The sequence below is a fragment of the Kogia breviceps genome, chromosome 12 (genome assembly GCF_026419965.1).
Source record: "Kogia breviceps isolate mKogBre1 chromosome 12, mKogBre1 haplotype 1, whole genome shotgun sequence".
NCBI lineage: Eukaryota > Metazoa > Chordata > Mammalia > Artiodactyla > Physeteridae > Kogia > Kogia breviceps.
The window spans coordinates 81,338,303-81,358,962 of record NC_081321.1 but is presented as its reverse complement, the minus strand read 5'-3'; the positions used below and the strand labels follow the sequence as shown (position 1 = coordinate 81,358,962).

The following is a 20,660-nucleotide window of genomic DNA, read 5'->3' as shown; positions in this document are numbered from 1 at the left end:
CTACAGCTGAATGTTTTCAGTAAGAAAAAACAGTATCGTAAGAACTAACTCATTAGGGTCTAATTCATTAGGGATCTATTTTAAGTGATCAGTACAATACACACTATCATCTTCAACCCCTTTTACAAGTAAATCACTACTCAAGACTTAGCTCAAGCATTCCCCTCCAATGGAAGCCTCTGCTAACTCCCAAAGGTAGAACTGTCCTCTCCTTTGTGCCTCTACTATCCTTATGCAAATGTGTCCCAGAACCCCTCTTACACTTAGAGACTTTATTTATTTACTGTCTGCTTCCTCCAAAGACTGTCAACCACCTGGACAAGAACCAAGTCTTAAACATTGTGCCACGTAGCAGTGCCAGCACACAGTGGGCACTTAATACATTCTTAGTGAGTGGATGGATAAAAAGATTCAAGCACCAAAAAATGACCCTGAGGCACCACAACACACTCAACCGTGGCCTCACTATTTACTAATAGTAAGTTTGTATAAGGCAATCTACTAAGTAATTTTAGGAAATTCACAACCTCTATGAACATCAGTTTCCTCACCTACAAACCAAGGATGATAAAATTTAAGCCTCGCAAAGCTGGCTAATAAGATGATGTAAGTAAAGCATTTTGTAAACTATAAAGCAATATGCTGCCGCTGCTATTTTTATTTTTATTACTATCACCACTACCACTAATACTTAAGAAAGGAAATTTCACAAATAAATTTTTTTAAAGACTCAACCAACATAGTTCACAATCAGTGAAGTAGAAAATCAAATTAAGTTAAACACCCCACTTTCTAGTCATTCTGATCGCCTAAGACTTTGTCTGGGGCAGGATGAGAGCTCTCGACTGAACATCCCTAACACTGTCATCAAAACTTCCAAGAGATCTGACAAATGCAGCCTTGAAAATCTCAGTCTCATCACCCAGAACAGGATAACAGTAATCGCCCTTCCGCTCTGATGGGTTGTACGAGGCCCAACTGAGACACAGGAAGTGAAAATAATTTGGAGAGTAGGATACAGGCTGTTCTTTTCTTTCAGTCTTTGAGAAACCCTTACCTTAAGATATCCTCCAGCAGAAACAAGCATTGTGCTATCTGGAGAAAAGCAAAGGTCAGTCACCCAGCCTCCGTGAGTAGCAGCTCCTTCTTCTACTGAAATCGGAGCAAACAAATGAAGAAGCTCACCATCTGAGACATTCCATATCTATAAAAACGATACACAGTTCGTTAACAGGGTTACGCAGAAGTTTTATATATCTATCTATCTCATTTGGAACATATTTAGAAATCTTTCTTAAAAATATAATTACAATTCAGTAATACCTTAGGAATTTTTTTAGACTACATTCTCTCCTGTGCAAATTTTTTAAAACTACTAATTATAATTAAAATGCATTACTTACAATATTTATCATTAACTATATTCCAAAAAATATAACAAAAGGACTTAAGTGATTGATTAGAATATTGTGACTCTTTCACTGAATAAAAGGTGCATGGGGGGCTTCCCTGGTGGTGCAGTGGTTAAGAATTCGCCTGCTAATGCAGGGGACACGGGTTCGAGACCTGGTCCAGGAAGATCCCACATGCCAGAGAGCAACTAAGCTCGTGCGCCCCAAGTACTGAGCCTGCACTCTAGAGCCTGCAAGCCTAGAGCCCATGCTCTGCAACAAAAGAAGCCACCGCAATGGGGAAGGCTGCACACCACAGCGAAGAGTACCCCTGCTCGCTGCAACTAGAGAAAGCCCATGTGCAGCAACAAAGACCCAACGCAGCCAAAAATAAATAAATTAAATAAATTTTTTTTTTAAAAAGAGGTGTATGGGGCTTCCCTGGTGGCTCACTGGTTAAGAATCTGCCTGCCAATGCAAGGGACAGGGGTTTGAGCCCTGTCTGGGAAGATCCCACATGCAGTGGAGCAACTAAGCCCATGCACCAAAACTACTGAACCTGCGCTCTAGATCCCGCAAGCCACAACTACTGAGCCTGCGCTCTAGAGCCCACGAGCCACAACTACTGAGCCTGCACTCTAGAGCCCGCGAGCCACAATTACTGAGCCTGCATGCTGCAACTACTAAAGCCCACGCGCCTAGAGCCTGTGCTCTGCAATGAGAGGCCACCGCAATGAGAAGCCTGCACACCTCAATGAAGAGTAGCCCCCACTCACCGCAACTAGAGAAAGCCCGCGTTCAGCAATGAAGACCCAACCAGCCAAAAATTTTACAAGTTCAAAAAACAAAAAAAGAGTATGATGGGAGAAGCAAGGAATAAACAAAAAAGGCCTAACAAATAAACTACCTCAAAAGAACAAATAATTCTAGTTCAGGATCTACCACTAAGAATATTGACAGACACTATTCAAACACCTAAAGTATATATATTTTAAACAGTAAGTCCCAGTAAGGTTTTTAATATATATATATTTTTTATATGTATAAAATACGCAAGCAAGCATATACACATACATTCACTAAGATTAGTTTTACTAAGCTCTTAAAAACAACCCAATTACTTATAGATACTAATATTTTCATTTATTTCCAGTGATACTTAATATATGAGCAGTAGTCTAATTTTTCAAAGAAACTGTACATCAGAATAAGAAAAACAGAGGCATAAATAGCAAAAGAAAATAATCAAAATCATCATTTGTAAATGTCCCCCTGGGAAATCCAAGAGAATCAAATGGAAAAACTGATTAGAAAGAATTCAGTAAGATAGATAGATAGAAGATATACATATAAAAAATTAATAGCTTTCCTATATTTTGAAAAATCAAGTAGAAAAACAGAAAATTTTTTTAATGTCCTAAAGAAAAAATTTTAAATAACCCTTATTTAAAGAGACAATTTTTACCTTTAGGGGTTTCTGGAAAATGAAACACTGCCTCATAACCAGTAAAGGAGCCCTTTCATCCAGAGGTGAGAACTCAGAGGAAAATGAATGTTCCCAAAGCAGTCCTGCCCCTTCAGCTGGCATGGCATTTATGAGAATGGTATACGGAAGGTTGGTTACTTAACCCTCAATTTAGTCCTTAATTTTCCTGGAAAGCCTATCTGATAATGCCCCTATTCCTGCATAATGCATACTGTCTCATTCTTCTGCATTATATACCTACTCCTTGAATTTTAATTCCTGCTTTGTAAAAAATGAACAAAATAACATAAAAAAAAACAAGACTCTCCTGATTATACCAGTTACCAAAGCAGCCACCCCCAATGCCCAAACTTTTTCCATCAACTGCCCCATCCTTCTAACACAACCAGAGGCAGATAATCCCCACAAGGATGGTAACAGGCTCCACTCTAAATGTTGACTATCTAATGGATATAGTGCTAAAGAGACCTTTCAGTGCAGAAAACAGCAGAATTGCAATTCATTTATAATCTAGACAACAATTTACAAAAATTATTTTCCTCACATTCTGCCACTAAAAACAATCTTTGGTTCACGTCCAAGAATTAAGATGAATCATTCTCAAGCTAACAGCACAGAACCAACTGCAAATAACTAGGGCATCTGCCTCCTCACATACATGGGAAATGCTTCACTTTAACTCTAAAATGAATTCTTTTCTGCCGTGAAGTGCAGCTGTGAACACAACGTGCATAAGAAACAGAAAAAGGAATGCCTCATCCAATCAGAACCCTGGGGCCTGTGCTTCCCTGTCACATTAACGAAGGCCCCAGATATGGTACAGAGGGCCAGCCAAAGCTATAAGGAGAGCAGTGCTTTCATGTCAGCAAACACCCTACCCTGATTTCTCCGTTGTCATCTCCAGTTGCCAGCAGGGTACTGTCCACAGAGAAGGCAGAGCAGCGCACGCAGCCTTTGTGGCCTCTCAATTCATGAAGAGGGGAAAGGAGTTCAAAACTCCAAATCTGGAAGGCAATTCAGATTGTTTAGGAATAGTAAATACACTCAAAATAAGCATCTATAAACCCTGCCTCAAATGCTAGTTAGCCATAAATTCAATCATATGAAGTTCTAACATTCAACAGTTCATAAACTTTCGTGAGAGGCCCAAATGCCAACTAGCAACCTGGTTCATTTTTTAGAGTTTCCCTTTAATTACTCAAGTAAACTTAAGCTCAAGGATCAAAGTCACAGCTTCCTAAACTTTAGACTTAGAAGGAAGAATAGCAAAGTAGTCTATGGAGTACAGCAGACTTGAGTGGAGTTCTGGCTCCACTATTTACTAGTTCCTTGGCCTAGGACAACCCACATAAGCTTCTCTGGCTTCAGTTTCTTTATCTGTATGATGGAGACAATAGCACCTATAGAGTGAAAATTAAATGAGATAATAGAAACTGAAATTCCTAGCAAAGTGCCTAACGTATGGCAAGAGTAATTTAAAGGTTAGTCCCTATACCATCCTGCTATCTTAGCAGCCAAATGCTGTTCTTTTCCTTCCAATTTTCTCCCTGGTGGTTCTGTCATCACCATTTAACAAGCTTATACTAAAAACGTGTTCCAGGCACTGTGACTAAAGAACTGGTGGTGCAAAGATAACTGGATTCAGTCCCTGTCCTTGAAAAGTTTCTAGTTTAATCATAAATGTTTGAGCAAACAGTGTTATGAAGTAAATTAACATGAGTAATGTGTAATAGGAACACTGAGGGTGGAGCAGCTAATCCTGCCTGAGGGCCAGGAAAGGGTTCACTGAAGGACTGACCTTAAATCTATGTCTAGAAGAATGAGTCATAATGCTTCCAGGTAAAAAAGGATACAAGGTTGTATCAAGTGAAAGTTAACAGTGTGCACAAAAAGATGGAAGTAGAAGTAGTCTGGCACAGAGCGAACAATGTAGCAGAAAGAGATGGTGATGGGCTAAGGAGTTGAGCTTATAAACCATCAGGTCACAGAGGAGTTTCAACAGGGAACTCGGGTAGCAGCAGGGAAGATAAACTGGAGGAAGTACAGACCAGTGGCAGGTCCACCAATAAAAAAGGAGAGCCTGGTCTTAAGGGTGGGGACAAGGAAGAGAACAAAGATTGAGGAGACACTGAGGAGTAATCAATAGAGCACAAAAGACAGGAGAGTCCCAGGCAACTCCAGTGATTACAGTTTGGAAAGATAGGTAGATAATGATGCCATTAACAAAGATGGAGAAAAAAGAAAAGAATGGAGAATGGAGTATTCAATACCCCCAACCAGGGAGCATCGTTTCACTGGAATGTGATTTTTAGAAGCATCGATTTACATCAATTACAAAAAAATTTACTGTGGGTGTACAATTAAATTTAAATCTCTTTCAATGCTTTTTACTGCCTAAAATATTCAGTAGACACTGCCTTTGATTACTAACACACAAAAGTTATCAGTAAGGGAGAAATCAAAAATCCTCAATGTCATTCACTTAATCTATTTGACACAAACTAAATGTCAATGGGCATCCTCCAAAAATTCACAAAATGAGACAGACATGTAGACAGAAACTTATTCTGTTTTACACATTAGTTGGACTCATAATACCTAACAAATACCAAGGTCTTATGCGTGCACCTTTCAACTGACTGGCCTACCTTTGCAGTCTTGTCAGCTGAGGTAGAAGAATACTTGGTTGCATCAGGAGAAATATCACAAGAAAGAACTGTATCCTGATGACAGACAAAGTCTTTTTCTATTCTTCCAGTAATAATATTCCACACCTTCAAAGAAAAAATCAGAAGTTGACAATTAAGAACATCTTGTATTACTGAGCATAAACAGCCAGAAGACATCTATAAACCAAGAGCTTTAGCACATCGGTTGTTCTGACCTCCTTAAGTGCCTTTTAGTACAAATACTCATAAACACACAGCAGATGTAGATGACTGCAGTAAACAGAAAACAGGCATTTCTATTTTAGAAATTTTAAAATTTAAGTATTTACATATCAGCCACCTGATTTTGGCTGTCATGATATCATCAGTGTGATCAATATTAGAATATTTTTTTTAAAAGAAATGTGTGCTTCAAATTACCTTCACTGTTCCATCAAATGACCAGGAAAGCAGTCTTGAATTTTTCAAGAGTCTAAAGTCTTTCACAGTTTCCTGATGAGCTTGCAGAAAGACATATTCCTCTGATTGCCAATTCCATACCTGAATATCAGAGAAATAAGTCTGCTATAACCCTTTCCCCATAATATCCCATTAGAGAGGTGGAGGTGTATCACTCACTTGTCTGAAGTCTTTCATCCTCATGGCACTTCAGTAAAATAAAGAAGAGAACCAAATAAGAATACGGTATCCCCATTTTACAGACAGAGAAGAGAAAAGCTGGGGTTAATTAACTTGACTATGGGCAAAATATTTTTCCTCCTAAATAAAGTCTGTTTTCTTCAGTTGCTTGGAGAGCAGTTAATTATACCAGAAGATAGAGAAAAGTCACAATATGTTCATGAGCTCACCATCTGATTAAATTTTCCAAAGAAAATTATCCCAATTACATATTCACAGATTTCTAAACTTCACAAATTAGGCCAAGTGTCCAGATTCCAGCTCCACTGAAGCTACTGAATCCTACTGGCCCTATTGCCTGGGAAGGTCACTTGACCAGAGCAGCTTCAAACCAGGTCGTGGAATTTCTGAGCTTCAGAGATCTTACCTAGCCCCTAATGAAATCCTCAAAATGACAAAAGTGATACAGTACATTATTTTTCACATGGCACTCCAGGAAGAACTCCTCAGATACAAGAGAAAGAGAAGAGATTGCAATGTTGGAGACAATGCGTTCAAAGTAGGCTTGAGAAATGAGCTGAAACTATGATTCACAAACTGAGAAGGGCATTTCAAACAAAGAGAATGAATGCTAGAGTTAAAGCACAGGAGCAGGAAAATGTGGAAAGATTACAGGTACCTGTTCATAGTTCAATCTGATTGGAACAGGGTACGCAGAAGGAACAGTAGGGAAAAAAGTTTAGAAAGATATTCAAAGAAACAGCCCAGAGAGCCTGCAGCTAGACTTCTGAGCTGTGGGCAATCAGGGAGTCTCCCACAGAATTTTCTTCTATTTTTTAATATTAGGAATAAAAAGATAACGAAAAAGCAGCCACCATCTCAGGTGTGCCATTAGTAATATTCTGGGTCTCCTTTTTGACTGGTGAAGGTTAAACAGTAGAAATGCCTCTAAGGTTTTTCTTACTGGGCTTAGGCAAAATTGTAAAAGAAATTACACCTCTCTTACCCCCCTTTCTTTATTCCTCTGTGCTCCACATTTAGCAATCACCCTCCCAGGCCCACCGAGCCCTGGCTCTCAGATAACTCCATCTTTTCTGTCTGAGTGTTCATTCACAGAAGCAGGGTATCTTGTATGAGAGCAAGGGACCTTAGAAGAGGAGCTGGAAGTGAGAGTAGTTCTAAAGAGGATGAAATGGGAATTTCAGTATTTTAAGAGCCCAATAAGATATGCTGAGGTAGGGGGAAGAAACAGAAGCTTTCTGGCTCCCCAAATCGTATCAGGAAAAAAGGCATCCTGTGTGACTAAACATAAAATACCCTGGACCGCTACCACTAGGAACTTTCTGGCTCCCTCCTCCTACTTTCTGGGCTTTACTGGACTAGAGGATCAGTGGCTATTATTAACAGCTCTTCCTGGTTGACTGGCACTGCCATTCCCAGCTGTGCCTGATTCAACGTTCATTCCTGACTGAGGTTCTTACTGCTACCCTCCACACATCAAGAAGTCAGAGAGCCTTCCTGAGCAGATATAACAAAGAATTTTACAATCACTGAGAGGCAATGAAGACTAGCCTTAGCAGCTTTTGTTGCAGATGCTTTTTGATAAGGCAATGATGACAAGGATACCTTTTTTGTTGACCTCAAACATACTGTGCTAGTTGAATCACCTTATATTAATAGCTAAACTTCCACCAGCATTATCAGTCACATGTATAAAGGTTGAGTTTGGGTATGTCTCTACAATTAGCTATAATTTTTGCAATGTATGTACACTGGAATTTTTTCAGCTATATAAATTTAAATTTATATGCTAAAGAATCTTTTTACACTTTTAAGAAACAATATATTCTCATTCATTGGCTCAGGTAAACACAGCTACTACTTGGGCTTTATTTACATCAAAGTAAAAGATCAAAAACTACCAAAACAGACCTCAACTTTCACAACTCTAGGTGCTATAATCAAAAGAGCTCATTCTTCAAATTTTGGCAATAACTTTAGTTGAGCTTGACAAAGATTTACCGAACCCCTACTACGTTCCAGGCACTGGGATACAAAGATGATTAAAATAAACCTCCAAAATGGCAAAATGGCAACTATGTGAGGGGTTTGCAGATTTGTTAATTAATTTGATTGCGGTAATTATTTCACAATGTGTACATATATCAAATCATCACATTATATGTCTTAAACATAATACAGTTTTGCCAATTATACCTCAGTAAAGCTGGGGTGGGGGGGAACAAACCTCCTATTAATTATTTATTAAAACATTAAAAAAACTATAAAACAAAAACCCAACCAGTCAATTCTTGGAAATACCTACCAAGAGTTTTGTTGCATGAATGTACATGCATCAAAACATTTTAAATGTAAAAAGTATTCTGAGTAAAGCAGAAAAAGAGGATGAAACACAATTCATTTCTACAAATAATCTAACTTGGATCCTAAAAATATTCCTAGAAATTATTTCTCCCTCTGGCTGAGAATATCTGATATTCAAGGAGGTCATAAAACCTGTGAATTTAGCTGTTGACAGAAAGACTATACTGTATACAATGTCTCAGCAGAATTTCATCAGATGTAGCTTAGTTTTACACATTTCAAAGCCACCTAGAGAGGAAGAAAGGTGAATATTACACTGAGTTTCAGAGCTAATACACTGTGGGAGCCTATAATAAGTAAGTTTCTGTACTAAAGGCAAAATTTCATTCCAATCATATAGGACTCATAGAGACATAACATAAAAAGATTTTTTTCCAAAACAGTTTTTAACAGTGTAAATATTGCCACTATAGGAAATATATACATCTGTATAAAATAAGAGAATACATACTAACTCCTGTTTGAACATATGCATTTACCTCCTTCTCTTTCACTTCTAAAACCCCACTAAAATGACAAAGTCAAGAATGAGAAAGAAGGTAACAACAAAACATTGGAGGCTGTATAGCTGGAGAATGGTAACTGGCTTTGCAGAACCAAGAAAACAGAATCTTAAAAGTATTAGAAAGACAAAAGCAACAAAACTGACACTACAGAACTCCCAAAATGCTCAGAAACTGAGGTCACAAAGTACATCCAGAGGTGGGAATGAGGGTGGGGCTAAAAATAGATGTATCAGGAGTTGTGGGAAGATGGCAGTGATGCAGGCATCTCCTTGAAGCCTCCATAAGAGCAGACAAAGCAACTAAAATAGCAAATCTAAAAATGCACAGACAATATCAACAAGACCAATATCAACAAGACTTAATATCAACATGTTAAGTGACATAGTATCCCCAAAAACCACAAGATACAAGTAAGTGGGGACAAACTGAGAGCTGCAAGACTTGCACAGTAACAGCATCTGTATGGGTAGAAGCAGAAGGAAGCATAATGAGTCTGACAAACCTAAAAACAGGAGAATCCCAAAAGAGCCAAGTACCATTCACTGAAGAGTGCAAAGGACCAACGGGGAAGAGCAGTAGAAACTGAGTGCAAGACTGACTGTACTGTGTGGCACAGTCTGGAAGGGCTAAAGCAGTCAAGACCCGATGAACTCTCAAAAATAACCAGGACAATCCTACAATGAGGAGAAACTGTTGGGAATAGAATTTAAAGTGAGAAAAACAAGGATGATGGCAGCAAAGGAAAGGGAAGGTCTCCATAAAAATGAGGGAAGGGGGGCTTTCCTGGTGGCGCAGTGGTTGAGAGTCCGCCTGCTGACGCAGGGAACATGGGTTCATGCCCTGGTCTGGGAGGATCCCACATGCTGCGGAGCGGCTGGGCCCGTGAGCCATGGCCGCTGAGCCTGCGCTCCGCAACGGGAGAGGCCACAACAGTGAGAGGCCTGCATACCAAAAAAAAAAAAAAAAAAAAATGAGGGAAGGGGATAGAACAAAGGGATCTCATCAGAACAATGCCATATTTTTAACACCATGAAAACAACAGAAGATGGAACTGCAGAGCTGTGAAGAAAGAAATGATGTCCTTCCCAACCCCTTCAAAAAGTTCAGAAAAACTAATTTCCTGTAAAAAGAAAAGAATCACTATTGAATCCCAAACAATGTTATTATGATAGAAAAAAAGAATAAAGTGCAGAATAATACTCCTAAAACAAACCAGAAAGAAGAATCTTGGATTAAAGGACACCAGCACAACTGAGGGTAGGACAGCAATTTTGAGAACAGGGGGATCAGTGAAGGTTTACACACTAAATGCTGAGACATTATACGATCCACACACCCCTTCCCGCTCTCTTCCCCCACTTATCTCTAAGAATCTGTCTGCCAGGTTTATAACCTCCAGGAGACCAGAGATTCCTCTCTAGGAATCTGACAAGACCAAGACAAAGACCTAAAGACAATGACAACAAAGTTTCCCCACCGGATCACCTTTCAGAGGAGGTCTCAGTCAATACGCAGAGCTCCCAGTCAGCCTTTTAGTATCCATCTCTGGGTAATGAATGATCACCACACAGCTGAGGAAGGCCTTTAAAATAAGAGGCCAAAACAACAACAGAAAAAAAAAAATTGGAGGGAAGAGCAACTATGCAGGAAAATTAGATTTTGAGGGAAAAAATATATGTAATATATATGATATCATTTATACATTACTTATATACCCATCTATCCTCAGAGAAGTAAGATATTTCACCTACAAAACAAGAATACATGCTCTACTAAAAAATTAAAACAATAGAAAGGACTCTCCAGCATTAAAAATATAATGGTAGAAATGAAAAACTCAATGAAAGGGTTGGAAGATAAAGCTGAGGAAAACTCCCAGAAAACAGAGTATGGTACAGAAAGATGAAACATAGAAAAAGAAAACTAGATGATCAGTCCAGGAGATCCAATATCTGAATAAGGGATGTTAACAGAAAAAGGAAGCATATGGGGAGCATGGGGGGCGGGAGTGAATCAAAGAAATAATTCAAGTAAACTCCTGTGAATTGAAAAATATAAGTTTCCAAACTGAGAAGGGATAGTGAAAGTCAAAAACAATGGATGAAACAAACACACAAAGGCACATCATGAAATTTCAAAATTCTGGGGACAAAGAGGAGATCCTAAAATCTTCCAGAGAGAAAGATTAGGAATCAGAATAGCTTCAGACTTCTCAACACGAGCTTTGAAACTTGGGGGAAAAAAATAAAACAATATCTTCAAGGATTTGGGGTAAAATGATTTCTAACTACTACCAAAGGTAGACTATTCCTAAACTGCACTAAGGCAGAAAAGGCATTCATAGTATACTTGGTCTACTTAGTCATAACAATGACACTAATGACCTAAACAAAATTTTGTTGTGATTGTGTCAGGATGACAGGGGTAGACAAAAGGGTGTGTGCATATGTTGGAGGTAGGACAGGTGGGAGGAGAAAAAGAGCTAAATTTTCATCTTAATATAAGGAATTCAGTAGATAAACCCTCAAAACTAAAAAATCAAGAATTAGCACTCTAAGCATGCAACACAGGGTCATGAAGGTAAATATCAAAAGAAACATCTAAAAGCTAAAAGTGATGCTTTAAGAGAAAGAGAAATGGGGGAGTCTATTTTTTATAATGAGCCTTAAAATACTATGACTTTTAAAAGTATGTGCACTGGAACTTTGATAAATATAAAGTAAGTTTTAAAAGAACGTACACACACAAGTGCTTCCTCACAGAGGGGTTGGAGCTGTGGCAGACGCAGTCCTGGGCAGCCCCTTCTGTGCCACCTCCTTCTCTTCCTGAGGGCTCCCCACTCCTCTTGCCCTCCGACGCTACCCAGATAACACTGAAGAAAACCTCTGTGCATAAATATTTCTCCATATTGATTATTTTCTTAAGATAGGAATAAAAATGTTCAGTCAAAAGCCACGTGGCTAACAGGGTCTTGGTGCTCCGGCCAGGTGTCAGGCCTGTGCCTCTGAGGTGGGAGAGCCGAGCTTAGGACATTGGTCCACCAGAGACCTCCTGGCCCCACATAATATCAATCGGCAAGAGCTCTCCCAGAGATCTCTGTCTTGACCCTAAGATCCAGCTCCACTCAACGACCAGCAAGCCACAAAAAACTAGCAAGACAAGAACACGAACCCACCCATTAGCAGAGAGGCTGCCTAAAACCATAATTAAGGTCACAGACACGCCAAAACACACCATCGGATGCGGTCCTGCCCACCAGAAAGACAAGATCCAGCCTCATCCACCAGAAAACAGGCACCAGTCCCCTCCACAACCTAATGAACCAACCTTAGGCACTGGGGACAGACACCAAAAACAACGGGAATTACGAACATGCAGCCGGCGAAAAGGAGACCCCAAACACAGTAAGCTGAGCAAAATGAGAAGACAGAGAAACACACAGCAGATGAAGGAGCAAGGTAAAAACCCACCAGACCAAACAAATGTAGAGGAAATAGGCAGTCTACCTGAAAAAGAATTCAGAGTAATGATAGTAAAGATGATCCAAAATCTTAGAAATAGAATGGAGAAAATACAAGAAACATTTAACAAGGAACTATAAAAACTAAAGAGCAAACAAACAATGATGAACAACACAATAAATGAAATTAAAAATTCTCTAGAAGGAATCAATAGCAGAATAACTGAGGCAGAAGAACGGATAAGTGACCTGGAAGATAAAATAGTGGAAATAACTACTGCAGAGCAGAAGAAAGCAAAAAGAATGAAAAGAATTGAGGACAGTCTCAGAGACCTCTGGGAAAACATTAAATGCACCAACATTTGAATCACAGGGGACCCAGAAGAAAAAGAGAAAAAGAAAGGGACTGAGAAAATATGTGAAGAGATTATAGTTGAAAACTTCCCTAATATGGGAAAGGAAATAGTCAATCAAGTCCAGGAAGCACAGAGAGTCTTATACAGGATAAATCCAAGGAGAAACATGCCAAGACACATATTAATCACACTATCAAAAATTAAATACAAAGAAAAACTATTAAAAGCAGCAAGGGAAAAACAACAAATAACATACAAAGGAATCCCCATAAGGTTAACAGCTGACCTTTCAGCAGAAACTCTGCAAGCCAGAAGGGAGCGGCAGGACATATTTAAAGTGATGAAAGGGAAAAACCTACAACCAAGATTACTCTGCCCAGCAAGGATCTCATTCAGATTCAAAGGAGAAATTATAACCTTTACAGACAAGCATAAGCTATGAGAATTCAGCACCACCAAACCAGCTTTACAACAAACGCTAAAGGAACTTCTCTAGGCAGGAAACATAAGAGAAGGAAAAGATCTACAATAACAAACCCAAAACAATTAAGAAAACGGTAACAGGAACATACATATTGATAATTACCTTAAATATAAATGGATTAAGTGCTCCCACCAAAAGACATGGACTGGCTGAATGAATACAAAAACAAGACCTATATAAGTGCTGTCTACAACAGACCCACTTCAGACCTACAGACACATACAGACTGAAAGTGAGAGAAAAAGAAATTCCATGCAAATGGAAATCAAAATAAAGCTGGAGTAGCAATTCTCATATCAGACAAAATTGACCTTAAAATAAAGACTATTACAAGAGACAAAGAAGGACACTACATAATGATCAAGGGATCGATCCAAGAAGATCTAACAATTGCAAATATTTATGCACCCAACATAGGAGCACCTCAATCCATAAGGCAAATGCTAACAGCCATAAAAGGGGAAATCAACAGTAACACAATCAGAGTAGGGGACTTTAACACCCCACTTTCACCAATGGACAGATCATCCAAAGTGAAAATAAATAAGGAAACAAAAGCTTTAAATGATACATTAAACAAGATGGACTTAACTGATATTTATACAACATTCCATCCAAAAACAACAGAATACACTTTCTTCTCAAGTGCACATGGAATATTCTCCAGGATAGACCATATCTTGGGTCACAAATCAAGCCTTGGTAAATTTAAGAAAATTGAAATTTTGTATCAATATCTTCTCCAACCACAACACTATGAGACTAGATATCAATTACAGGAAAAAATCTGTAAGAAATACAAACACATGGAGGCTAAACAATACACTACTTAATAACCAAGAGATCACTGAAGAAATCAAAGAGGAAATCAAAAAATACCTAGAAACAAATGACAATGAAAACACAATGACCCAAAACCTATGGGATGCAACAAAAGCAGTTCAAAGAGGGAAGTTTATAGCAATACAATCCTACATCAAGGAACAAGAAATATCTCAAATAAACAACCTAACCTTACACCTAACCTTACACCAATTAGAGAAAGAAGAAAAAAAAAACCCCAAAGGTAGCAGAAGGAAAGAAATCATAAAGATCAGATCAGAAATAAATTTAAAAGAAATGAAGAAAACAATAGCAAAGATCAATAAAACTCAAAGCTGGTTCTTTGAGAAGATACACAAAATTGATAAACTATTAGCCAAACTCATCAAGAAAAAGAGAGGAGACTCAAATCAACAGAATTAGAAATGAAAACGGAGAAGTAACAACTGACACTGCAGAAATACAAAGGATCATGAGAGACTACTAAAAGCAACTATATGTCAATAGAATGGACAATCTGGAAGAAATGGACAAACTCTTAGAAAAGCACAACTTTCTGAGACTGAAACAGGAAGAAATAGAAAATATAAACAGACCAATCACAAACACTGAAATTGAAACTGTGATTAAAAATCTTCCAACAAACAAAAGCCCAGGACCAAATGGCTTCACAGGCCAATTCTATCAAACATTTACAGAAGAGCTAACACCTGTCTTTCTCAAACTCTTCCAAAATATAGCAGAGGGTGGAACACTCCCAAACTCATTCTATGAGGCCCCCATCACCCTGATACCAAAACCATACAAAGACATCACAAAGAAAGAAAACTACAGGCCAATATCACTGATGAACATAGATGCAAAAATCCTCAACAAAATACTAGCACACAGAATCGAACAGCACATTAAAAGGATCATACACCATGATCAAGTGGGGTTTATCCCAGGAAAACAAGGATTTTTCAATATATGCATATCAATCAATGTGATAAACCATATTAACAAATTAAAGGAGAAAAACCATATTATCATCTCAATAGATACAGAAAAAGCTTTTAACAAAATTCAACACACAGTTATGATAAAAACCCTCCAGAAAGTAGGCATAGAGGGAACTTACCTCAACATAATAAAGGCCATATATGACAAACCCACAGCCAACATCGTTCTCAATGGTGAAAAACTGAAACCATTTCCACTAAGATCAGGAACAAGACAAGGATGTCCACTCTCACCACTATTATTCAACATAGTTTTGGAAGTTGTAGCCACAGCAATCAGAGAAGAAAAAGAAATAAAAGAAATCCAGATCGGAAAAGAAGAAGTAAAGCTGTCACTGTTTGCAGATGACATGATACTATACATAGAGAATCCTAAAGATGCTACTAGAAAACTACTAGAGGTAATCAATGAATTTGGTAAAGTTGCAGGATACAAAATTAATGCACAGAAATCTCTTGTATTCCTATACACTGATGAAAAATCTGCAAGAGAAATTAAGGAAACACTCCCATTTACCACTGCAACAAAAAGAATAAAATACCTAGGAATAAACGTACCAAAGGAGACAAAAGACTAGTATGCAGAAAACTATAAGACACTGATGAAAGAAAGTAAAGACGATACAGGGCTTCCCTGGTGGCACAGTGGTTGAGAGTCCGCCTACCGATGCAGGGGACACGAGTTCGTGCCCCGGTCTGGGAAGATCCCACATGCCACAGAGCGGCTGGGACCGTGAGCCATGGCCGCTGAGCCTGCGTGTCTGGAGCCTGTGCTCCACAATGGGAGAGGCCACAACAGTGAGAGGCTCATGTACCACAGAAAAAAAAAAAAAAAAAAAGATGATACAAACAGATGGAGAGATATACCATAATCCTGGATTGGAAGAATCAATGTTGTGAAAATGACTATACTACCCAAAGCAATCTACAGATTCAATGCTATCCCTCCCTATCAAACTACCATGTCATTTTTCACAGAACTAGAACAAAATATTTCACAATTTGTATGGAAACACCAAAGACTCCAAATAGCCAAAGCAAAATGGAGCTGGAGGAATCAGGCCCACAGACTTCAGACTATACTACAAAGCTACAGTAATCAAGACAGTATGGTACTGGCACAAAAACAGAAATATAGATCAATGAACAGGATAGAAAGCCCAGAGACAAACCCACGCACATATGGTCACCTTATTTTTGATACAGGAGGCAAGAATATGCAATGGAGAAAAGACAGCCTCTTCAATAAGTGGTGCTAGGAAAACTGGACAGATACATGTAAAAGAATGAAATTAGAACACTCCCTAACACCATACACAAAAATAAACTCCAAATGGATTAAAGACCTAAAATGTAAGGCCAGACACTATCAAATTCTTAGAGGAAAACATAGGCAGAACATTCTATGACATAAATCACAGCAAGATCCTTTTTGACCCGCCTCCTAGAAAAAGGGAAATAAAAACAAAAATAAACAAATGGGACCTAGTGAAACTTAAAAGCTTTTGCACAGCAAAGGAAACCATAAACAAAATGAAAAGACAAGCCTCAGAATAGGAGAAAATATTTGCAAACAAAGCAACTGACAAAGGATCAATCTCCAAAATTTACAAGCAGCTCATGCAGTTCAATATCAAAAGTACAAACAACCCAATCCAAAAATGGGCAGAAGACCTAAATAGACATTTCTCCAAAGAAGATACACAGATTGCCAGCAAACACATGAAAGGATGCTCAACATCATTAATCATTAGAGAAATGCAAATCAAAACTACAATGAGGTATCTATCACCTCACATGGGTCAGAATGGCCATCATCAAAAAATCTACAAATATTAAATGCTGGAGAGGGTCTGGAGAAAAGGGAACCCTCTTGCACTGTTGGTGGGAATGTAAACTGATACAGCCACTATGGAGAAAAGTATGGAGGTTCCTTAAAAAACTAAAAATAGAACTACCATACGACCCAGCAATCCCACTACTGGGCATATACCCTGAAAAAACAATAATTCAAAAAGAGTCATGTACCACAATGTTCACTGCAGCTCTATTTACAATAGCCAGGACATGGAAGCAACCTAAGTGTCCATCAGTAGATGAATGGATAAAGAGGATGTGGCACATATATGCAATGTACTATTACTCAGCCATAAAAGGAAACGAAATTGAGTTATGTGTAGTGAGGTGGATGGACCTAGAGACTGCCATACAGAGTGAAGTAAGTCAGAAAGAGAAAAACAAATACCGTATGCTAACACATATATATGGAATCTAAAAAAAAAAATGGTTCTCAGGAACCTAGGGGCAGGACAGGAATAAAGACGCAGACATAGAGGACGGACTTTAGGACATGGGGAGGAGGATGGGTAAGCTGCTACGAAGTGAGAGAGTGGCATGGATTTATATATACTACCAAATGTAAAATAGATAGCTAGTGGGAAGCAGCCACATAGCACAGGGAGATCAGCTCGGTGCTTTGTGACCACCTAGACGCTGGGATAGGGAGAGTGGGAGGGAGACGCAAGACAGAGGAGATATGGGGATGTGTGTATATGTATAGCTGACTCACTTTGTTATAAAGCAGAAACTAACACACCATTGTAAAGGAATTATACCTCAATAAAGATGTTAAAAAAATAAAAGAACAAACAGTAGGCTTAAGGCCTCTAGATCCACAATCCTTCGCTATGGTAAACTATTCTTTTTTCACAGCATTTTATCCCTGTAATAAACATCTTACTCTTAAAGAATGAAATTATTTCAATTAGATTTTACTACTGTAAAGAAAAAAAGAAATTACATAAATGTGGCAAAAGTATATTTATTGATTCAAATCCAAATATAAAGGCAGGTGGGAGAATTCAAATGAACGCTTGATTTTCAAAATAATCTCCCACTAGAGGGTTCTGAGTCAAACTGCCTGCCTCACTCACAGAAAAATATGGGTTTCATTTATGCCCATGTACATAATCTAAAGGGAAGCCCAAAATAATCTGATCTGAAAGTTTAAAATACATACCAGATTTGAGGCATAATCAAAGTGTTCCTTCATTAGAGTCAGCATTATGTATGTTAGAAGTTCAACCTCCCTCTCACCTGAATTGCAGAGTCATCAGAGCTTGAGATAAGAGTCTTTGCATCAGCTGTGAACTGGATGTGCCGTACAGTGTTCTTGTGCCCAGTTCTGGATTGGAAGATTCTGTTGTTTAGGAGTTCTAAAATCTTCAAAGTAAAAAAACAGAGAAAATTAATACAAAGAAATTCAGCAACACCCAGGCATTACAACCCCAAAATATTAAATCGAAACTAGACTACAGAAGGGTACAGAATTTCCATCTCAGTGCTTTCAGTTTAACTAAAGATACACAAATGAAATGGCACAAATACAGACATGCACATCTATGCGCACACACACACACACACACACACACACACACACACACACACCCTAAAATAAAACATTCACTGGAATGACCAGATGGCAGTAGGAACCAGTGGTCCTTCTTGAGTATTCAACCACCAATTCATCAAACAAGTAGCAGTCTGAGCTCAGCCTCCAAAAAGAAAATGACATTTAAGATGGATGAGAAGGAAGAAAGAAAAAAATACTGGATGAGAGACAAGGCAAGTTCCTTATAAAACAACACAGAGACAATGCAAGATAAAGGATGATGAGGGAGACAGGTAAAGGAACAGAGCATACAAGCAGGCTAAGAGGCAGTACACTGAGGAGACTTGAAGGGCTAAAGATTAATATGCCAAATACAGAGAATAAGAAAGTAGAAAAGAACTCAAAAAATAACAACTATGTCAAAAAGGCTTTCAAATAAACTCACACCAAAAAAAGTAAATATGTACTAAGTAAGCACTAGGGATGTAATGTACAGCACGATAAATATAATTAACACTGCTGTATGCTCTACATGAAAGTTATTAACAGAGCAAATCCTAAGTGTTCTCATCAAAAGGAAAAATATTTTTCTATTTCTTTGATTCTGTGTCTATGTGAGATGGTGGTTGTTCACTAAACTTCCTGTGATAACCATTTCATGATGTAAGTCAAATAATTACACTGTACACCTTAAACTTATACAGTGCTGTATGTCAATTATATCTCAATAAAGCTGAAAGGTAAAAAAAAACTCTTTGTGGGGCAATATGGACTGGAAAATATTTGTGTAATTCCTTATGACAATGAACCCAAAGTAAAATAAATGTGGCTAGTGGCATAATTAACAAATTAAGAAACAATTCCAAAAAGCTCAGGTAAGAAAAGGAGTCAATATTCTTTGAAAAACTATTATGTAGCTAGAGAAAATGTGCTTTTGTGATGAATTTCACTTGTGATGAAATCACTTTTTTCCAAAATGATTTTTATTATACTGTCTTTTTTTCCTTACAAGCTGATTTTATTTTTATTTATTTGATCTTATTTGATAAATTAAGGATTTCAGGTGGTAAACTGGTGTACTTCTAATACCAAAAGTAGAACAGCAAGGATTGGTGAAATAGGTAAACATAAGGCACCTGCACTGATATTCCCAATGAACCTGATCAGAACCAACATGGAAACAACTTACACCCCTAAACGGGTCAAGTTTCTAAGAAGAGAAAAAATGCTCTTTGCATTGTTAGCTAAATCTGAGAGTGTTTGATACATTTGGAGAACAGCAAGACAACTGGGCAGAGAATAAGGAACACAAAAACACAAAAAGTATGAGAAATAGTAAAAGCAATATGAAAAATATAAAACCAATAGGATTGTAAGATTATTTTTAATCTAACAGAGGAATGACAAATTATCATAGAAAGATTTATTTAGTATATAAGTCTACAATGCAGGCGTATCATTAACTTTAAATAAAAACTATACTGCACAGAATGCCTCTGCAGAAGAGAACTGAATACCCGAATGGCTCCATCTTCGCCTCCAAATGCAAGGTACTGAAGATGTGGACTTAAGCAACAGCAACTCACTTGAGCTTCGGTCAGATAATCAATCTGACCTGTGTTTCCATTAATGAGCTAATGAAAAATAAGTCACAACCAGGTATTAGACTGTAAGAGCAGTTTTTGTTCTTTAGAACAGACTTCAACTGAAAAAATTAAAATGAATATAATCAACAAGAGTTCCCAGGGGAACAACAAAACCCTATTCTATTCTCAGCAGCTGCATTTAGCACTTCACACTTCCGTTTCATTTCACTTTTGTGGTTCATATACATTTTCGTAAAATAAAACAAGCTTTAAAAGTTTAAAAAGCAGCTGCTGTGCCCATCACCTGAGACACATCTGTCTGATTTGCAATCCCACAGCTAGCTCCACTGTTTCCCATTTCTTCACAAAGCCCATTTTAATAGGGCTATCATTTATTAAAATACACTTCCCTGATATTTTTCAAGGGGTTTGGTGAAACAGGACCGAGACAGACATTACATAAAAAGACAAATTAAAATTAAAATGGGTTTTATATCCTCCAAAT

At 38.0% G+C, this 20,660-nt stretch overlaps 1 protein-coding gene across 10 annotated transcripts in view; it reads right to left on the bottom strand.

The window, feature by feature from the left end:
- APAF1 (apoptotic peptidase activating factor 1) overlaps nt 1-20,660 on the bottom strand; it is a 119,488-nt gene that overhangs the window by 5,583 nt on the left and 93,245 nt on the right. For 8 of the 10 annotated variants that reach the window (XM_067009938.1, XM_067009935.1, XM_067009940.1 and 5 more), the window contains 6 exons: nt 20,087-20,203; nt 18,275-18,400; nt 5,967-6,086; nt 5,526-5,651; nt 3,756-3,881; nt 1,058-1,204 (listed from right to left, as the gene is read on the bottom strand). In XM_067009938.1, coding sequence (XP_066866039.1) covers nt 1,058-1,204; nt 3,756-3,881; nt 5,526-5,651; nt 5,967-6,086; nt 18,275-18,400; nt 20,087-20,203 — 762 coding nt within the window. Of the gene's footprint in view, nt 1-1,057; nt 1,205-3,755; nt 3,882-5,525; nt 5,652-5,966; nt 6,087-6,108; nt 6,193-18,274; nt 18,401-20,086; nt 20,204-20,660 lie in introns of those variants that run through there. The other 2 variants (XM_067009942.1, XM_067009943.1) reach the window with 2 other exon arrangements.